Source organism: Candoia aspera, chromosome 3, assembly GCF_035149785.1.
Source record: "Candoia aspera isolate rCanAsp1 chromosome 3, rCanAsp1.hap2, whole genome shotgun sequence".
In the NCBI taxonomy this organism is placed as follows: Eukaryota; Metazoa; Chordata; class Lepidosauria; order Squamata; family Boidae; genus Candoia; species Candoia aspera.
The window spans coordinates 32,714,985-32,736,146 of record NC_086155.1 but is presented as its reverse complement, the minus strand read 5'-3'; the positions used below and the strand labels follow the sequence as shown (position 1 = coordinate 32,736,146).

Sequence of the window (21,162 nt, the reverse complement as noted above, 5' to 3'; positions counted from 1 at the left end):
TAAGAGTGCATAAAATGTTCCTTCTCTTTCTCCAGATGGAACCTGTTCCATCAATGAAAGGAGTAAATTTGATTTCTTTCATAGGAAAAAACAACACTGTCCTCTGATATTTTAAAAGCTAATAAATACTTTGAAAGGTTATGTCACAGTAAACTAGCAAGTCTTTTAAGGTGTCACAGGGACTCTGTTATTTATACTCTAGAGGCTCATCCTTCCTGGATAATATTTAAGTAAGCAGTAGTTCTTCTGAAAGAGCATTATATTAAAAGACTTTCCAGACTGATCTTGTTCCTTTGAATTTCTGGAATGAGTTTTTGTTTTATATTTTGCAGAAGTAATATATACCCCAAAATTGATGATAATGAAAATACAGAAGAAAGAAAAACAGGTTGGTAAAGTTCACCTTTTGCAAAAATTGACATGTGGAACATACTTGTATATTGTGGTTCAGCAGTTCCATAATTTCTACTTGAATTTGAGGACATTGATTTTGCGGCGGCGGCGGGAGATGGGTCACTTTCTTAACAATTTATTGACGAAGGAGAGACAATGAATCTGCTGAATTTGATGGGCTCTGATTTGAACTACAGGTATTACATAATTTATACTACCCTGGACATAGAGGCTTTCCCATGGCTTCATGTTGGAGGGTAAATCTTATAAACAACAAGAACCCCAACATTTCCCTTTTTTACAGTTTCTGCCAGCAAAATAGTTTGTAAATGCATTGGTTGCACTGGAGTTTCTATTGTCAGAGCTCTCTGAGGAAAACAGTAGGCTTGCTGAGCCTAAAGGAGACTGATCAAAAAGTTCCCAGTTCAACAGTGAGCTCTGCCATGTTCTCATCACAATATGCAGCTCCTTCAGTTCCCCTGACCTTTTATCTGGAATAAAAAGATGAAGGTAAAGTCTCCCTCAAGTTGAACTTGACTTCTGGTAGTTACATGTCCATACTGATTTGCCATTTCCTTGTTCTAGGATGTTTTGGGACTGTGCTTTGCCTTTTTCAAGATCAGCTAAGGTGTCACCAACCAACCTGGGCCTTATCCTCAGTACAGGAATAATAATACTTAGAAAACAGAGTTATTGTAACAAAATGAATGTTAGAATATATATTTTGTTTTGTTGATTTTGTTGTTTATTAGATCATTTTAGTTCTGCCTGACTGTCTGATTTAATGTTTTTAGCTGTTTTTATGTTTTTCCCAATTTTGTATGCCACCCAGAGTCCACTGGAATTGGGCAGCCAATAAATTTAAATAAATAAATAAATAAAATAGAATATTGAGCTGAATTGATAATTGTTAGTTTTTTATACTGTTCTTTTTCCTATTGTTAAAATAATTTGGGGTTTTGTTCTATTTTTGGCCATATATGCAATATACAGTGTAGAATTCTGCCTAAGTTGTAATTCTAGGAACTGTTTTCTTCAAAGATGAGCATAGCTTGTAACCTTAGAACTTAATTTTATTTTTTACAAGGATACTCACATTTTGGCAGTTGAAAAAAATGAGAAATGTGCAGCACAGAGGCCTAGGAGATAAAAAGGAACACCTCTTTCTGTTTGTCTGAATAAAAAATACTTAGCTGACAAAGAGCGTATCTTGATTATGTGGCTCATGCTTTTGGAAACTGCAAGAACTCTCACTGAACCTGAGTTACTTGTGGGTAGAAACTATATGCTTATTTTTCCTAAGATAGAATCTGAGGAGTTTGGAATGTGCCTTTGAGCTTCAGAGGAGCATTAAAGCAACCCAGTGATTTGCTGCTACTGCTTGTTTTCAAAGCTCAGTGTAGGACGGGGCAGGACTGCATTCCTTGCTAGTAGGAGAGGTAGATGTGTATCTTCCTTCCCTAGCGCTCATGTGTGTGTGTTGATTAGCAGGCTACCAGTGAGTGCTATGGGAAAAATCTCCCTTGCATCCTCTTTCTCGGGTTCCTCTCACCCTTTGGCAGCCAACCATTGAGTTGTGATGCCAAGTTACAGGGAGTATGAGAGCAGCAATGGCTGTAAGAAATAGAGGGGGAAGAGTGCCCGTGAAATAGAGGAAGCTAAGTGTTCCATGAAGGCCACAGATTAACCCCCTATGTTCTTTCTCTGCAGCTTGTTTAATAAATTGCCAAGTAGTTCTTACAACAGCAGTGAAACTGCTTTCTGTCATGTAGCAGTGGTTGTGGCAAATGTATTCAGAAGGTCTGTTTTGTGCATCTTGTTCACCTGCATATTTTGCTTCATTTTGAGACTTGCTTTTGCCTTGGAGAATCTGTATTGCTCCCCTTTGTGTGTGTTTCCTTTTATGCATTAGAGCTTATATACTAAGATTTACGCTTTACCTTGGAAGTCTATTTTTATCTGTAAAGTACTGAAGCCTTGGCTAGAACTATATTTACATCACTTCCTTTTCTTTATTAATAATTTCTAGTGAGGTTGCTTGGAGCATATAGTGTTGATAAACTGTGAAATATACCTTCTCTGAGTTGTATTATTCTTGAACGAAAAAGGAAGCATGTTAAAAATGCTACTATAGACCTTACAGGATGGGAAATATTTGTGCTTTACTATCTGCAACAATCAAAATTACCCTCCAGCCCTTAGTCTTTTCCTCTCCTTTTTTCAACTCTGTAAACCTCCGTTGGGTTCCTTCTCCATTAGATGGTTAGGTGAGTGGGCCTAGAGAGAGTTGCTCATCTTGTCACACAAGGTTGTAGATTTATGACTCTTAATAATTTTAACTGAGTGCTTTTATTTAATCTGTCTTTAAGTATTGAGCTTGATACAGCTGGTATTGGTGGCATATTGGATTGTGAAACAGCATTGGGCTCTCTGGTTTATCTGAAAAGTCAAAGTGACTTTGATTTTGCCCTGTTAACTCTATTCTGGAATATAGTGTTGATACTTAAAATGTTTGATAAACTTGAGAAGAGTCTATTAAAAAGTGGCAAGTATATATATATACTGTATTTAGTTGTCTGTTATCAGTGTCTGTCATAGCAAGGGCTAGTTTTAAACATTCGTTGTTTGCTTTCATTTTTTTCCCCTTTTCATTCTGGAAGTGGATGAAAGAAGGGATGGTTTAAAGAAACTTAGGGCAAGATGTTCCTGGGTGGAGCTAGCATATTATTTTAAAAAAGATTGGATTAGTTCTCTTGCACTAAATTATAAATATCCAAAAACAGTTAGTTAGTTAGTTAGTTAGTTAGTTAAATAAATCCATCCATCCATCCTCAGATGGTTAAGATGTCTAGTCCTGCATACCCAGCTTGTGTCTCTTTTGGATTTTTCTTTTAATTTGTGAACAGTTGTCACCACTGCATTCTGATTCATGTTCTGTTGCCACACTGCTTAGTACTTATATAAGACAGGGGACATTTTCTGAAACAGCACTGGAAGCAAATCCAAGTCAGTAGAAAGAGCTTATTTTAGCATTGTAGATGCAAACTGCTTTTTAAATCAAGAAGAGCTTATTACTTTGAAACTTAAGTAAATAAAATAAAAAGCAAAGCTCTACCTGCTTTCTGGTTGGTTGTCTTCTGCATATGCATTTTCTTCTTTTTGCAAGTTAGCCATAGAAATTAATGTTGGTGAAAGACGTGTACAAAAAAAGCTGAATGGTAGAGTCAGCATCCTTTCTCCCTTGATATGTGCAGTGTTAAGCCTACAAGTTAAGTGTATCTCTGGGGGGCGGGTTGTGTGTGTAGCGTTCCACGGCCCGTGGTAAGCCAGTCATATTTCTGTTGAACAATTCATCGTGGATGGTGGATTAATTACATTTTAGTGACCTCTTTTGAAGTGCTTTTCAGAACTGCCTAAGGAGCTGTATCGACTTTGCAAATACACAGGCAAATGGCTAAAGAAGTAGGTCACATTTTTGAGGTTTACTTATCTTGACAGTCTGTCTTTAAAGTGCAGTACTCTAACTGTGTTTACAGTAGTTCCTGATGGGAAGCACAGATCTTCTGTTCTACTATGGATGTTCTTGAATTCCCAATAGCTTTCTCTGCAGACTATGAACTGCTGTATATATTTTGAAACTATAATGGCATGTGGGTTCTTTGCTTGCACAGAACATTGTTTCAGAATATTCTAAATTGACAGTTCTCTTATTAATATGTTGAGTTACACATTAATTTGAAATAATAGTTTGTTCCAACAAATATAATGCCAAGTTTATGGAACACAGACCCATTCTTGTACTTAAGTTGGAATATTTATAGTAGATATCAAAGTCTTCATAAGAAGGAGAAAAAAGAAGAAAAAATTGTGTTGGCTGATCACTAATAATGTTAGCCTAAATTGCATACTGCATTTGAAGAGAATTTTAGATGTTAATGTAATCAGAAGGCACTAATAACTTTAGTGACGTCTAACTACATAGGCAGTGCTAACTACATGGTACTAAGAACAGTAGCTAGGCATTTATAATTCCAGTTCTGTTCCTGGCATCTTTACTTACTCTTTCCTGAAGGAAGCCTGAAATAATTTGGGGTATGAGATGATTCCATAGGATCTGATTGTTAAAGGATCATATAGTGACTATAGTATAAATGTGGGTAGGGCTGCAACAATTTGTTTTTCATTTATATGAACAAATTGCACAAAAACAATTCTGCATGCTGCTTATGTAGAAAAGTATTGAAAAGTATTTTCTGTGAGCAAGCATGGATCAGCCTTGTGTGGCGCAGAGTGGTAGGCAGCAGTATCGCAACCAAAACTCTCCCCATGACCCAAGTTCAATCCCAGCGGAAGCTGGATTCTTGGGTAGCCGGCTCAGGTCGACTCAGTCTTCCATCCTTCCGAGGTCGGTAAAATGAGTACCCAGCTCGCTGGGGAAGGTGACAGCTGGGGAAGGCAATGGCAAACCACCCCGCTATAGTCTGCCAAGAAAACGTCACAAAAGTGGCGTCCCCCCAAAGGGTCAGATATGACTCAGTGCTTGCACAGGGCACCTTTCACCTTTCACATGAGCAAGCATAGAAAAAGAGGGAAAGAACTGCAGTAGTGTATAAAACAGAACTTTTAATTAAAATTTCTATTTTTAATTATTTTTTTGTATTCATAGGATTTTTAAGGAAAATAAAGTTTTAATGTTTAGACATGGGTACAATCTTATTTATTTGTTAAATTTATATGACACTCAACTCCATAACTGCACAGCAAATAGCGTGAGACAAAACCATCAAGTCATTGTTGGCTCCTAGTGTCCACATAGATAGATTTTTTTCATGATGAACGATCATGTATACTACTCTATAAATAAGTTTAATTCAGTAAAATTAAGTAGGATTGCGCTATTTAAAACTTGTATTCAGCCATTAATTTTCTTTTAGATTACTGATGACCACATACAAACATGTAAAATTAACCAAAAATAGCTTTTCCTAAATAAAGAAGAATTAATAATGCAACAGGAACAGAGTAATTGAGACTTAGTAGGAATTAGACAAATACATATTCATAGGGTTACTTATAAGCGCAGAAGGAACTTTTATTAAGAACGTGCAGGAATACACTTACTCTGACTTTTAATATAAGTAAGTTGAGCAACCTTACAGCATGTTAGACTATTGGCTCATTGGGTCCAATACTGCAGAAACTGGATGGAAGTAGTTCTCAAAGTTATGGGTAAGAATGTTGATAACCTTTCTTGTAGGTGCACAAGAACATAAGCAGTGCCCTGCTGCATTGAACCTCTAGTCCATCTAGTCCAGTTGTCTGTTCTCACAGTGGCCAACCAACTGCACAAGGAAGCCCACTAGTCTCTCAGCAGATGGCCTTCAGTCAGACTGCCATCAAGGCTAATAGCTAAGTACTAAGGACAGAACTGGGACCTTATCCTGCAAAGAATGCATTCCAGTATTGAGTTTTGCTCTTTTTTTTTCGCTCCAGATTGATTCAAAGAAAACGCAAGTCTTTTTTTTCCTTTCGTTGTTCAATTGAGCTTAAATTAGTGCTTTGTTTAAAAATGTTGAATGATAAAGGAGCAATATTAACCAACATTGTTTTAAGTGTTCATTAAAAATATAACTACTTTACTTATTTATACATGGTTTTATATACCACATACTTCCTAGTTCTTAAGGTAGTTTACAACAACAACAGAAAAACCTAACACAGTGAATCTCTTTATAAAGAACTATCTATCCACAGGCAGCCCTTCCACCATCAGCACCCAGACATATGGCATAATAAGGTCTTGAGCACCTAGGGGCATTCCATATCTAAAGAGGCAAGGTGTTTTAGAGTGCAAGGGGAGCCCTTGAGAAGATTTATAGTTGGGCTACACTTCTCCCACTTCACATGGGGTGGAAAACCTCAGCATACCCTCCCTCAAATTTTACAGGGGGATTATGGTTTTCTAAGGACTTGGATGCTGAGCCATATATATACTACAAAAGTAGTAACAATCAAAGCGAATATTTGTAGCTCAGGGTTGAACTGTGGAGTCCTTGGTGCTCTCTGAGCCTTGTTGTTTTCTTGCAGATGTTTCATTGCCAGACTAGGCAACATCTTCAGTGCGAAGAGGGAGTGGGCCTTGCTCTCAGTTTATATACCATGGCTTGCCCTGCTTGTGTTGCTGGGAGTGTTGTTCTCTCCTTGGGAGTTCTTTGATTGGGCTGTTGTTTGCTGCTTGGTTGATTGACTGAGTTAATAGTTCCTTGATTAGGGTGTATTGTGCTGTTTGGTGTTTCATCTGGTGTTAATCCTAGTGTTGATTTTTGCATATCTGGGTGTTGATTGCTGGTGAGGAGGTGTACTGGTCTTTTGGCTTTTCTATTGTCTCTTTTGAATGGTATGTAAATGTTGTTTACCTCTATGTGTCTGTTGATGGCTGCTGGGTCTGAGTGCCAGACGTCCAGGAGTTCTCTGGCATTTTTGGATTTGGCTTGGTTTAGGATGCTCACAGTTCCCAGTTGAAACTATGGTTGAGTCTGTCCATGTGTTGTGAGATTAAGGAGTTCTCATAGTGTCTTCTGACTGCTAGTTGGTGTTTGTGGATGCGCTCTGCTAGTCTTGTGTCTGTCTGTCCTATATAGTGGCTGTTACAGTCTTTGCACTGTATGTTGTAAATAACTCCTGTTTATTCTTCTTGGGCTATTGGGTCTTTTGGGTTACTTAATATGTTTTGAAGAGTTTTAGCTGGTTTATGTGCTATGGTGATGCCATGTGGTTGTAACAGTCTGTTGGTAGTTTCTGAGAAGTTTCTGATGTATGGCAGTGTTATCCTTTTCATAGCTTCTGTTGGTTGGGTTGTAGTGGGTTGAGTGGTGAGGCACTTTTTGATAAAGTTGAGAGGGTATCCATTTTGCTGGAAATTGCTGTACAGATGATCTGTTTCCTTTTTCTGGTGTTCTGCGTTGCTGCAGTGTATAAGCGCTCGTCTAAATAATGTTCTTACACAGCTTCTCTTGTGGGAAATAGTAACCAATACTTTGAATTGGACTTGGAAGCAAACCGGTAATCAGTGCAGCAATCATGGCATTGGTATCACACTGCTATAACTACTACACCTAGGAGGCAGACAGGCCAGTACATTTTGGGCCAGTTATGGTTTCTGAGTCTTGCCCAAAGGTAGCCATATATAGACTGCATTGCAGTAACCTAACTGCAAGATGATAAGAGTTACTTGTCAGGACCTTCTGATCCAAAAAGGCCTAAGTTGCTGCAACAGCTGAAGTTGGGCAAAGGCCCCTGTGTCCACTCTTGTTGCTTACACATACACAACCATCCCATCATATTTCCATCTCAAAATACATATGTTCTCCCAGAAACCCTGCAAAGAGCTTCTCCCTCCCTCCATACCTTTTCCCATTACAGGTAGTCCTCACTTACCAACCACTCATTCAGTGACTGTTCAAAGTTGCAGTGGCACTGAACAAGTGGTACTCATGACCGGTCTTCAAAGTTCCAGCTGTTGCAGTGCCCTGCGGTCATGTGATTGCAATTCAGATGCTTGTCAGCCAGCTAGCACTTAAGACATTTGCAGCATCCCATGGTCACGTAATCGCCATTTGCAACCTTCCCTGCCGGCTTAACACAAGCAAATGGGGAAGCCAGCAGGGAAGATCTCAAGTCACTCTGGTAAGTCCCCCCCATGGCCTTCCTGCACACTGCGCCACACCTCTTTCCCTTGGCCTCCCTGTGCTCACATGCACTGGTACCTCCCTTCACCTCCTTCCCTCGGCCTGCACTTGCATGCACCAGTGCCCTCCTTCCCTCAGACTCCCTGCACTCACATGCATCTGCACCCACCTTCCCTCGGCCTCCCTGCACTCACACGCACCTCAGCACCCCCTCCCCAACTTAGCCACGACCTACACCAGGCTTCCTAGGGTCTCCCCATCCCCCTAGGGCACTCATGCAGTTCTTATCTGCTCCCACTGCTTCCTGCTTAATGACCTGTGCATCTTGAGGTTACAATGGTAACTGGGACTGCCTGGATTGCTGCTGTTAAGCGATGTGGTCGTGTAATGGTGTGCTTTATGACTGCATTGCTTAGCAACGGCAATTCTGGCCCCAATCGCTGTTGTTACCCAGGGATTACCTGTTGGAAATAGATGCCCCTTTGTACTCATTCCAGAAGGGGCATTTCCTTCCTTTGTGTCCCTTATCTGTCTTCAAGGTGGTATCATCTCATTGCCTCTTTGACTTGCAAGGCACAAGATAGCCTGTGGTCTGTTTTCAGTCCACCCGTGGCCAGGGCAGTGATGATGATGATGGTAGCTAGGGATGTGACATCTCTTCAGGGGCCCTCCAAGTAGTTGTCTAATTTCATCTCAGCAGCCCAGTGATCTTCCCTTGTTGCCATTTTTCTTAGCGCTCCTTCTCCTTCCTTTCTGGAAGCCTGATAGCAATTCATAGCAGCTGCTGCTGTCCCAGCTGGCTCATCAGATTGGCTGGGTTAGTGGCCTTCCAGGCCCTTTACCAAGTTCCTGTCACTTCATAAAGGCCACCCTTTCACTGCTGAGGTTTTTCACTAGCTGACCCACCAATGGCTGACATCATACCACTGGTTCATCTTTATTAGTTGCAGTTGTGGTGACACTGAAGCTCTCACTCTACACCAGCAGTCCTTACTTGCTGCTTTTGCTACTCATTGGTGACAGGCGGTGCTCTTTCATGTCACATTGCCAGCTTTCCCAGTGTCCTTATCTTTATCTCTTCAGTCTTCTCCATCATCCTTCACTCCACCTTCTGATACTTCATTAATGTGTTTCCTACATCACAATTTAATCTCACACCAGCCACTGTCTAACCTTTGTAAATGCCTCTCCTTTCCCTTACATAGAAGCACAACATACAGAGTTCCCTTTTGTTCCTATCTAATCTCTTCTTGTTCCAGCTAAAAAATAAGATCCAAAAAGACCTCTACTTTCACACTGATGGTGAACTACCTTGGATGTCATCTAAAAGAAAAAAACAACGTGTGCATCTTATTCCATATGCAAAAAGAGAAATTGTATACTTGTGTATCTGTCTTAGGAACGGAAAGTATTAGAGACATTTCTAGCTATTTGAAGTCTTATGAACATCTCAGGCATTGTTGGTTCAGGTGAGAATTCATTAAAAGCAGAACACATTGTCAGATTATGGTTATCTCAGACACAGGTAACTGTTTAGGTGAAGACAGGGACCAAAAATGAATCAGTGTTGAGGGCAAGTCAGGAGTTAACTGTCATAGTATCATGGTATTCAGTTCAGTTCAGTTCAATTCATTACTGTTGTAGACCAGTACAAGCAGAGTGCTTTGTGAATATATATAAATCTATCTTAATAGATAATAAAATAAAATTTAAGACAAAGTTAAAATACATCTATGAAACCACCTAACCAGCATCTATGAGCAAGGTCGAGGATGCAGTCTATATTTAAATTATAAAGAAGACACTAAAGTTATATAAAGTATAACAACATAATATAACATAATATAAAGTATAATAACATCTAAAATTACAAAAAAGTGATAATATCTAAAATTTGAATGAATTACAGTTACATAGAATGCATTTGGCTAGCGGAAAATTGGCCCATCGGGGTCTGGCGGATCTTCTGTGCTACTGCACAAAACCTAGCCACATGCGCTGTAAAAAAAGGCAGTTTGTCTATGAGCAGCATCTGGGCATAGGCTGAGTCTGAGCGACCAGGATAGCTACTAATCAAAGGTAGGATGAATCTGGTTCGAATGTCTCTGTAAAAGGAGCAGTGAAGAAGAACATGTTCTGTAGTTTCCACCTTGCCAGAATCACAGGGGCAAAGCCTTTCAGCCAATGGTACTTCTTTCTATTTACCATCCAATACTGCAGAGGGGAGTACGTGACATTGGGCAAGAGAAAAAGCTTTCCGATGGCTGGGTGTTTCTAGCTATGTAAGGTAGCTGCAGCAATGGCAGTAGATTGTGTAGGGGCCTAACCTAGATCTGCTTGTTGCTCCATATCCTTTGCTTCAGGGTTTGTGTCACTTAATCATATTTCATCTTAAGAACTGAATAGGGAGAGTAGCCTAGATTTAAAAGTTTAGATTCAGCAGCCTTGATCCATGTGGATTGAAAATTGTCCTGGGGAATTAATGATGCTAGGCCTTGAGGATAAAAGTTAAGCTTTAACCAAAGTTTTATAGAAGCTAGACACACACTTGACTCAACTTTATCATACCTGTCTCCAGTCATAAATGTGCATTGGAGATACAACAAGGTATCTGGAGAGCAGCTCTGATGAATTTAGATTGTACCCTGTCCAAAGAGGTGAAACAAGAAGCTGGGGGGGGCCAACCAACGTCCCATAAAGAAATTGGGCTCGTGGCTTAGCCCGAAAGAGCTTAGGTGCGGCTGGAACATACAGTTGTAATCAAAATTATTCAACCCCCATTGTCAAAATGTACAGACTTTCAGCTGTTTGCAATGAACAAATCAAACAAAAGCAATTGAAATAGCTCAAGACAATGACTGCTTCAAGTGGTGTCCCCAAAGTCAACTGAAAATGCAACTTATAATGACTTCTCCAGTCTCAAAATTATTCAACCCCTTCATGGCAAGCATCTTCAGTACTTAGTAGAGCACCCTTTTGCTGTTATGACCTGCTGCAAACGATGCATAGCCAGACACCAGCTTCTGGCAGCGTTCCTGAGGAATCTTAGCCCATTCCTCATGAGCAATGGCCTCCAGTTCAGTAATATTCTTGGGTTTGTGTGCTGCGACCACCTTCTTCAAATCTCACCAGAGATTTTCTATGAGGTTCAAGTCAGATGACTGTGATGGCCACTGTAGAATCTTCCAGGACTTCTTCTGCATCGAAGCCTTAGTGGAATTTGAGGTATGCTTGGGACCATTGTCCTGTTGGAAGGTCCAATGACGCCCAAGCTTCAGCTTCCTTACAGATGGCATGACATTTTCTCCTAGGATTTCCTGATACTTCAATGAATCTATCTTGCCGTCCACATGCTGCAGGTTTCCAGTGCCAGAGGATGCAAAGCAGCCCCAGAGCATCACCGAGCCACTACCATGCTTAACTGTAGGCAGGGTGTTGTTTTCAGCTTATGCTTCATTCTTCTTTCTCCAGACATACTGCTGATGCATTAGGCCGAAAAGTTCCAGTTTTTGAGGACATAGTCTAAGCTTTTTAGACATATACTTTTCAACACATCCCAGTTCTAGGGGGAACAATTAAAAAGGGACTTTCAGATTTACATTCCCACGTCTGAGGACCCAAAGCTTGCAAGTCTAATGTTGAATTCTCCCAGTACTTCCTCCCTCCCCACACTCCCTTCAGCCCATCCAGTTTGAAAATACCTTAAGTTTCATAGCTGTTCTAGCTGTACAATACGGTTCATTTCAGCATTAAGTTTTACAGAAAGTCATAGCTGTCCATCTAGTATTGTAGATCCAAGGCTCTCCTTACCTTGTCTTCAGTACAGCACGCTTCAAGAAAAAGAAATGGAAAAACAAGAGAATTCAGAAAGATTTCATTGGTATTTGAAAATTCAAGAAAATAATAACAAGAAACAAACCTGAAAGCATAGTGTCACTCCTTATAATATGATCATTGTGTTATAATTAGTATAGGAGTGCATCTATTTGTCCATTAAAGCTGAGCCAAGAGGAAGCTCAGAATTTCTCAGAGAAAAAGGCAAAGTCAGTATATGTATACTTGTCACACAATACATTTCCTATTAGTATCATCTTAAAAGAGAATAAAACATATTGTGATCTTTCTATTTGCTGTGTCACTTGGCATTGTTCTTCTGGACTTCTTATTGATCACAGTATCTTTTGGATGCAAAGGTCTCATCTGGGCCATAACTTTGACTCAGCAGAAGTCACAAACAGCATGCACAGAAATGATTTTTTTCCTTTACAGTATTCCGTAGTAGTCTATCAGGGCTACTCTAGTGTTTATTCAGTTTAGTCCTTTTTCAAGTTTGAGGTGGTGGGGTAAAGGCTGATGGGAGTATTTTAAAAACAATCATGACATTCATTTGGCCACCAGTAATGTTACTAAATACATTCATGAACAGCATTAAATACTTTGGACTTAGCCCTGAATCTTAGACTCATTTTTTTGGTTTTCTACCACCTGGAATATAATTTGCATAATCATTTTTAAAATGATTTTACATGCTGTTCATGAATGTATTTAGCAACATTACTGGTGGCCAAATGAATGTGGTGATTGCTTTTAAAATACTTCCATCAGCCTTTACCCTACCACATCAAGCTTGAAAAAGGATTAAACTGAATAAACACTAGAGTAGCCCTGATAGAAAATGTTTTCACAAAACAGATCACATAAGAATTGCTTTAAAATAATTCTTATTTGAACTACCTTGCAATAATGCTTTATCTTCTTTCTTTTTTTGTTTGAAAGGTTATAACCAGTAAGACTGGCCACTTTGACTAGAACGTTATAGGTTTCATGGATTCTGGTCATAGAGTTGTTTGACATGGTCTACTGAAAGCAATACAGTGATTGGGAAGATTTCAACTAACACAAGTGTGAATAAATAATCAGACTCTTCTGAAATATAGTGTTATTGGTTAAAATGTAGTCATCATAGGGTACTGAAAGCAGTTGAGCCAGGTCTTTTACCATAGTACCAAAATTTATCTTTCAGACTCTGCTTAATAACTCTCATACATGATAATGCTGGTAGATTTTTGAAGTTCTTGCTAAGATTGTACCAGGGTGTAGGATGGAAATAGGTTAAGAACAGATATGTGCAGGTAGTCCTTCTTTAGCAACTGCATTGTTTAGTGACTGTTCGCAGTTACAACAGTGCTGAAAAAGTAACTTTACGACCAATCCTCACATTTACGACCTTTGCAGGTCTGTAAAGCAAAGGAAAGTTGAAGTAAGATCATAAGCCAGTCACAATTTCACTTAGTGACTGCTTCTCTTAATGGCCAAGTTGCTGGTCCCAATTGTGGTTGCTAAACGAGGACTACCTGTATGGGCATAACTTGCAGTCTTTCATTAAATTCTAGATGTTATTTCTCCATTGTTGTAAATGTGCAAGAAGCTACATCGCATATAACATCTTCCAGTGTTTAATTAGAATTCTGAGTTGGGCAATTCCTGAACTTTTTAAATACTGTATGCAAGTATCCCCCATCCTTGTTTGGGGGGACCTGGCATACATATTTATCAGTTCCTTAAGGGCCTTGAAGCAGTAAAAGTTGCTGGGAAATGAACTTTTTCTCTCATATATGCTCATCTCACACAACTCTTGGGATTACAGTAGACAAAGTTATGGGCTAAGTAGTCTAACATCTGGATGTATACTCTGGAGTTAGGATAGATTACTGGTTGAATTTTTCTGCTGCCTTTCTCCAAAATAATATTTGTGAAACAGCTTTTTGAAAAATAATATATTTGCTTTACTTCATTATGTACTCCATCAAGAATTGTTCTTTGTCAGCTGCTAAATTTATAATGATATTTCTTTCTGTTCTTTTTTAAAAAAAATATATATAGCTGCCAAATTTTAAAATATTGAGTCAATCCCCAATGTCTGATGCCTCCATCACCTTCGAATGCAAGCCACAGTCCCCTTTTGATGGAAGTCCAGATCAAGAAGATTTGAGTGACTTGGTGACAATCTCTGACTTGGCCAGCGTGAGCCTGGGCCATAAGGACCATCAAGATGTGCTATCTGTGGAGGTACCCAGTGAGATTGTGCAGAATATGATAACCTGCCATAATGGGATGCAGGACGATGGGGGTGGGGGTACAGGGGTAAAAAAGAAACGAAGGAAAAAAGAGCTGGGGCAGCAGGAGCTGGGCAGTGAGCGAGAAGTAAAACCAAAGAGGAAGAGAGAACCAAAAGATCCCAAAAAGCCCAAGGAGCCCAAAAAGCCCAAGGAGCCCAAGCAGGAAGGGGCCAAGAAACCCAGGAAGCCTCGGGAGCCTAAAGTCCCAAAGGAGTCCAAAGAGAAGAAGAACATCTTGGAGATTTCCTCCAAAGCCAAGCCCAAGAAATCCAGGTTGGTATGGCTCTTTGCACACTTTTATGTGTCAGATTGCTTGTTTGGCTGCTTATCTGGCAGTAATTTTCTTCTGGTGGACTTTATTCTAAATGTGATGGGTCTTTACTGGTACAGCTGAGCCTATCCTAGAGGAGCATTAGTGCAACATCCTTGAATTGAGCTTATTGAGGAAGTTATGTTGGTGCATTTTTCCCTTCCTTTGGGAGGGTTTCCAGAATTTCACTGCCTGGGGAAAGTTCTTCAAGAAGTTAATTGAATAGGGAAGCTCTTCCATTGTACACACATATACATATATACATAAGAAACCAAAATCAAATAGAATCAAATCACTAGAGTAAATAAACATACCAAATAAATGGTCTAAGCATATATAAGAAAGGAATAGTTTTCTTTTATTGCATAATAAATATGTCCATTTGACATATGGTGACATTTGAGTGTCAAAGGCTGCACTTAATGGGTTTGGAAATTGAGGACCAAAATACAGTAGGTAGGAGTGATGATGCAACGTCTACAAGGTTATTTCATGCATTTTCATATTATATTGCTAGAATATATTTGCTGTGCATGCTGCAGGATCTGAATTAGAAGCATATGAGTACTTTAGGAGTTCACAAAATTCATAGGTACTAGTAGAGTTACATTCATTATTATTAATTTAGAGTCATGTAACTGTCCTATTGATGTAGCTGTTAAAACCCTTGTGTGTGTGTATGTGTGGATTAAATGGAATTTTAATGGAATTGTGGTACATGTTTTCAACTTCATTTCCTCTAAGTTCCTCATGGTATGTGGAAATTAATTTCTCATGCTGCTGGCTTGTTGATGGTCAGCTGGGAAAAAAATTATCTGCGATTGGCTCTGCCAGTGGATGTCCATGGGGGGCAAGGGGTATGATCACATGTGTGTGATGTCAGCATGCAAATATCATGACTTACTTGTGTGAGATGGCAACACTCAAGTACATAAAAATAGCATATATGTGATGATATAATTGCATGTATTTCATCATTTTAGCATCATCATGGATGTCAGTAAGTCTGTCTTAAATTAGAAGGTTGCCCATGCATAGCATGCACTACTGGAAAGCAGCTCCTATCTTCTGTACAAATGAAAGTGATCTAATTCTCTTATTTTAGTTGACTTCGCAATTATGTCTTACTTTGAATGTTACATACAATGGTTTGAAAAGAATAAATAAATAGAATTGTATTTGTGATCAGTAACAGGATTCACTAAAACTTGCTTTCTGTGAGACCCTTTTGCATAATGACTTGAAAGTCTAAGTGGGGCACTAATGTTAGCTTCTTTATCCAACATCATCCCTTTTTCAAATTTGGTAAAAATTGAGTAAGGCAGTTTGTCCTGCAGTTACTTGGTGACAGAATCAGAGATATCAGAGATAAAATCCAGTTTTCCAATTTATCTGAGTCAGTTCCTTTTAGAATGAGTGTTTCACAAACTGCAAAAATGATATGGACTTCTTTTATGTTTTTTACTGGTGTTAAGCCATAATGGAGAAAAGTGCATGCCTTAGGATTACATTTCTGGCTATGTAAATTATGAAAGAATTGCCGATTTGCAGAGAACTTCATATAACTGATGGTTGTCTCAAGCCTTTGCCGCTGTGTCTCCCTTTGACAGAGCTGAAGATAAAAAGAGCCAGTTTGGTTTAGTGGTTAAGGCACCAGGCTAGTAACCAGGAGAGTGTGAGTTCTAGTCCCACCTTAGGCATGAAAGCCAGCTGGATGACTTCGGGCATTCACTCTTTCTCAGCCCAACTCACCTCACAGGGTTGTTGTTGTGGGGAAAATAAGAGGAGGAAGGAGTATTAGGTATGTTCCCTGCCTTGAGTTATTTATAAAAATAATAAAGGTGGGATAAATAATCTAAAAAAAAAAAGATATTGGGAGAGCTGGATAACTTGTTGCACTTACGTTGTTTGTATGCTTAAAAATTCATATGCAAAGGTGCTTGGTTTGGCAAGAATTATTAATTTGCACTGTGCACAAAGTTTAAGCCTCACAAGCATGTGTACAGGTATTCCTTGTGATATTATTAGTGTTTGTCACTTAAATTAAAAATGTTACCTCCTGTTCTGCAATAGGCAGAAGCTGATAATACTTGTTTCTATAGGATAGTTTTTGTGGGAATTCAGCAGGCATTTCGTTAAAAAAAATCATGCTGTCATTAGAGTAGAATTGGGACTTCCGGTGGGGAAATGGCAGACTGAGCAGTTGTGCCTGTGGGCTTAGAGGGCGGAGCTGACAACATGGTACTTTTTTTCGGGCTCAGGCAGCTTTTCCTGAAGCCCAGAAATGTTCTCCAGGTAAAGGAGAACACCTGGAATCATCCCATCTGTCCTCCGGACAGCTGCTTGCAGCCAGAAGATTGCAAACAGCGTTTCACATTTGACTGGTAAGAGCTAGCTATAGGGTGGGCTGTCATTTTCCAAGCTGCGCTGTAGCCTTTAAGGGATGCTAAGACCAGCCAACGCATTTCTAAATCACTAGATTTATGGTTTTTTAAAAGTATATGTAACCTAAGAGAGGCTTTCTATAGTGAGGAGAAGCTGGCTCTCTTGGTGCTTATCATTATTGTGTAATGATTGCCTATTCAAAATCGCCATCAGACTCACACAGGGCTTTCATGGATATCTGATTTAATAATGAATAGTATGCAGGAGAAGCAAAGCTGAGAATAGTAAAAGCGCGGGATGTCTCCCAATAAATCCCCAAGCAACTCCCAATCCCTCCCCCAAAAGTCAGTACAATTCAACGGTTCCTGCCGGTCTGCGGGAAACGTCCTTGACAAGGCGAGATAACCCAAACATGCATTCCTCATTCTTCACTCCTTGCATCGCAGCCTGGTACAAGGAACAGGAGCAGCCCCCTCCGGTACAGCAACTCGTGTCAGCCCCGTGGCATGGGAACCCGTTACAATGTTTTTCAGGAACATTGGAACAGTAACCATGACATATTGTTGGGATTACTTTTTAAAAAAATTCTTTTTTAAGTTTTGGACTTCGTTTTCCTTCCAAATATAAAGGAGGATTGAGAGTAAACAGTTGTCTTCCTGTTATTATTTTTGTATTAAATTTGAAGATATTAGCATTTTCCTACACCTTGAATCAGCTGATTTGAACCTTTAGCTTTCTGTTTCTATTTTCCCATGAGAACAGTCTGCCTATCTCACTCTTGCTTGTGTAAATACATTCTGGCACTTTTCCATATCTTCAGCTTTCTCTGGTTAAGCTCCTGTGCATGTTATAAACTACTGTGTGAGACATGGAAGATTTTAAAGAGATTTTTTCTGACTTCCACCAAGATTTTAAAGAGATTTTTTTCTGACCTCTGCCAAGCCTTTATGCAAGATATTCAGGACATCATGGAAAATATGAGGTCTAAAATGTGCCATCAGGTTGGGGATGTGGTGGATGAAATTGAGGAATTCAACAGTGATGGAAATGTTTCTTCTAAGAGTGAGATTGGGATTTCTGTTGAGGTGCTGGATGAAGATCAGATAGTGGAGTTGGAGAAATTTAAGGGAGAGAGAGATCTGCAAGCAATAAGTGAAATTGACTTTCTGGTGGAATGCCATGAAAAAGAAGGGGTCATTACGTATGGGAGGTTTTTTGAAGAGAAGCTGGAATTTTTGAGGGGGGCAGTTGGGCTGTTTGATTTTTTTAAGAGAAAAGCTCTGCACATTGTGGGGATGTATAAATGCTCTGGTTTATTGTGAAGTGGAATAAGGGTTAAAGAATGTTTATCTGGATTGCTTTAAGGGTTCGACTGATGTTATTTACTTTTAAGGATTTGGATTAAGTTTATTAGGGTATAAAAATGTTTATTTGGATGGTTTTAAGGATTTGATTTAAGGCTACTGTTTTGAATTGTTTTGGTTTTTTGGGTTTATTAAGATTATTAAAACTTGTCTTATTAAGTATAATGACAATTTATGTGCTTTTTAGTTTGATTTTATAAATATCACATTATAAACATCATTTGATGTTTATGGAAAAAAGTAAATTCAGTTAATCTTGAAGAGGTTCTGTGAAAGAAATATGCTCAGTCATATACAGTTACAATGGTATCTAACCATACAAAAAGATGCAAAAGCTCTTTCTTGTTAAGAAAAAAACCTTAAAATTACTGTACTAGCTAATTAGATTCTTGTCACTGAGCCTTAATGATTGCTGCAAGCTGTGCTCCTAATGTCTGTGGGCAACTTGCTGGTGACAAACTGATCGCTGTTGCTGTTTCAGGACCCAGAAACTTGGATTCAAGTCCATTGATTCCTTCACAACACATGTTCAAAAGTAGATAGCTAAGGAATGTTGCTTTCAGAATGTCAGAGTAAAACATATATGCAAATGGAGCCATTGATGCGAATTCTCTAAGCGGCTGGTAATCGTGGCATAATCTCCTCTAAATTATTTCTAATCATAGTGAGCTTCAACATCTATGAATGGAATGTTTGTTAATTGTAACTACAAAATCATTGTCTGGGGACTTTTTACAAAATTGAAAGCACCAGCAGCACTGCACTTCCACAGCTTCTGATGCAATTAGAAGCGTGTCATTAGCCCACACCTGCCCTAAAAAGTTCTTTTATGAGAGTTATTCTTTACATACCTGCAGCAAATAGCAATGTCCTATAGAACTCTGGCATTAAGATTTGATACTGAAATAATATTAAAACAAACTGTTTCTTATGAAACAAGTGGCAAAACTATGCCCCAGGTTAAAATGCAGGACACTAAAGATCAATTTTCTGCAATCCTTGTGGATATTTTATTCTTGATTTCTCTGTGAATTGGTGTTACTCTTCTGTTTCTTATTTCTTATAAATGCTGGTATCAGATATGTGAAACCAAGCAACTGTAAACCTGCCTACTATCTATGTGTCAGACTCCCTGATCAAATGTTTCCAGAACATCTTATCGGACTCGCATCCATCTTCAAGCAACCCGGGTCAGCAGACTGCGAGTCGCCAGCAGGGAGGGGGAGTTTGATTGGAGTGTGAATCATTTTGTTTAGGCTAGATGCTCCTTGCCCCAAGTTAACAACCAGCATACCATTCGAGCCATCTGTGGCACGGGGAGGGGTGCATACCTTTGAGGGTAGTGGGGCGGGGGAAATAGAGGCTTTTGTGATTTTAAACTGCAGAACGCGCAGGCAACGCCACTCGCAACTTTTACCTTGTATCGAATGCTACGCTTCATTAAACAGTTAAATGAGCAAAGGCTTATGGACTGTCATTGAGTGAATGCTCGAGCGTTCTGGTCATTACACTATGCTTTGCGGATATTGATGCACTAGCACAGGCATCATTGTTAAGCACAGGATATTAGACTCTTCTTAACTTCTCTTTGATAAGAAAGTCAACTGTGTTTTGGGTGATGATGAGGAAGACACACAATCAAAGCTAGACATTCATCTGAGAAGCTCTGTAGGAAGTCTGGCTTGAACTGACCTGATTATGTACTCAGGTTGCATATACAGAAGATCCTTTTTCTCCAGTACATATTTTAGGAATAAAATACTCTAAATGAATCATATAGAAGATTATGCACCTGCAGTTGATCTCTGATCAGGAAGAGATGAAAGGAAAGAAAAATATAATTAGAAACTTTTAACTTGACCCTGTCATTCACATACCATTTTTTAAAATAAAGTGGGAGACAAGGACAATAACTGCTGCTGTTGTTTCCCAGCAACTGATATTTAGAAACATGCTACCTCTGTTGAAGATAGCATTAAGCTTGCAAGATAAATTGATCTGAGTATCTTTAAGTATCAGCAAGGGGATATTGTCACATACGAGACAGTGACTGGAAAACTGGTTGATCAAGCTGTAGAGGATGAAAGAAGGGACCTAATGGTTGAGGCATTTGGAATAGATCCACATTGAATACTGAGGGTGTTCTCTGGAACTAAAAATAGGTTTGGATGGTGACAAATAAACACGTTCGTAAAATGTTGAACCTTTCTGCGATTCCTTGCATTTCCATTATTTGAAGATCTGGGTTACACATTATGCTTCTTATCTGTAAAATTATATGCATATATGCAGAGCTTATTTGTAAATGTGTAAGTATACACCCCAGGGAGTCAGAATTGTCTCAGGCTTCTCACAGCAGCTAATATGCAGCTGCTACTGTATAATATATGAAACAGCTACAAGGCTTTCCTTTTTAACTTGCTAAATCCACATCCATGTGAATTATAACCAAACTAGTCATTTTTCATACCACAGTAAAACAGATGAGTTTTTAGGTTCCACAGCATGGGGCCTGACATTCTGAGAAAAACAACACAGTGGGTTTATTCAGTAGGGCTATAGAATAGTAGACTGTTAGCAGCAGTTTGCAAGTACCCTCCTCCCAGACCATTTATTTATTTATTTATTCGATTTCTATAGCCACCTATCTCAACAAGTGACTCTTGTTGATCCATTGTATTCAGGGTAGGTGAAAACTAATACTTTTCCCAGTTCTTTTACCAAAGAATATCCAATATGATAACAAATAGAAGTAGAGCAACAGCAATGCCCTTGCAGAAGTGCTACAGTTTTCCAGCAGCTCTGGACATGTTTATGTCCAAAGGGGAGAAGTGGACATTTTTTTCTTAATATGCATAAAAATATATGCACATAAATAAGTATTTCATTTTATTTGCAGTTTA

At 39.1% G+C, this 21,162-nt stretch overlaps 1 protein-coding gene across 2 annotated transcripts in view; it reads left to right on the top strand.

Moving 5' to 3' along the window:
* The first annotated feature begins 336 nt into the window (after positions 1-336).
* The window catches only part of CHD6 (chromodomain helicase DNA binding protein 6), a 109,562-nt gene continuing 88,736 nt past the window's right edge, over positions 337-21,162 (top strand). For both annotated transcript variants that reach the window (XM_063297252.1, XM_063297251.1), the window contains exons 1-2: positions 337-388; positions 13,965-14,473. In XM_063297252.1, coding sequence (XP_063153322.1) covers positions 356-388; positions 13,965-14,473 — 542 coding nt within the window. In that variant the 5' untranslated portion in view covers positions 337-355. The remainder of the gene's footprint in view (positions 389-13,964; positions 14,474-21,162) is intronic.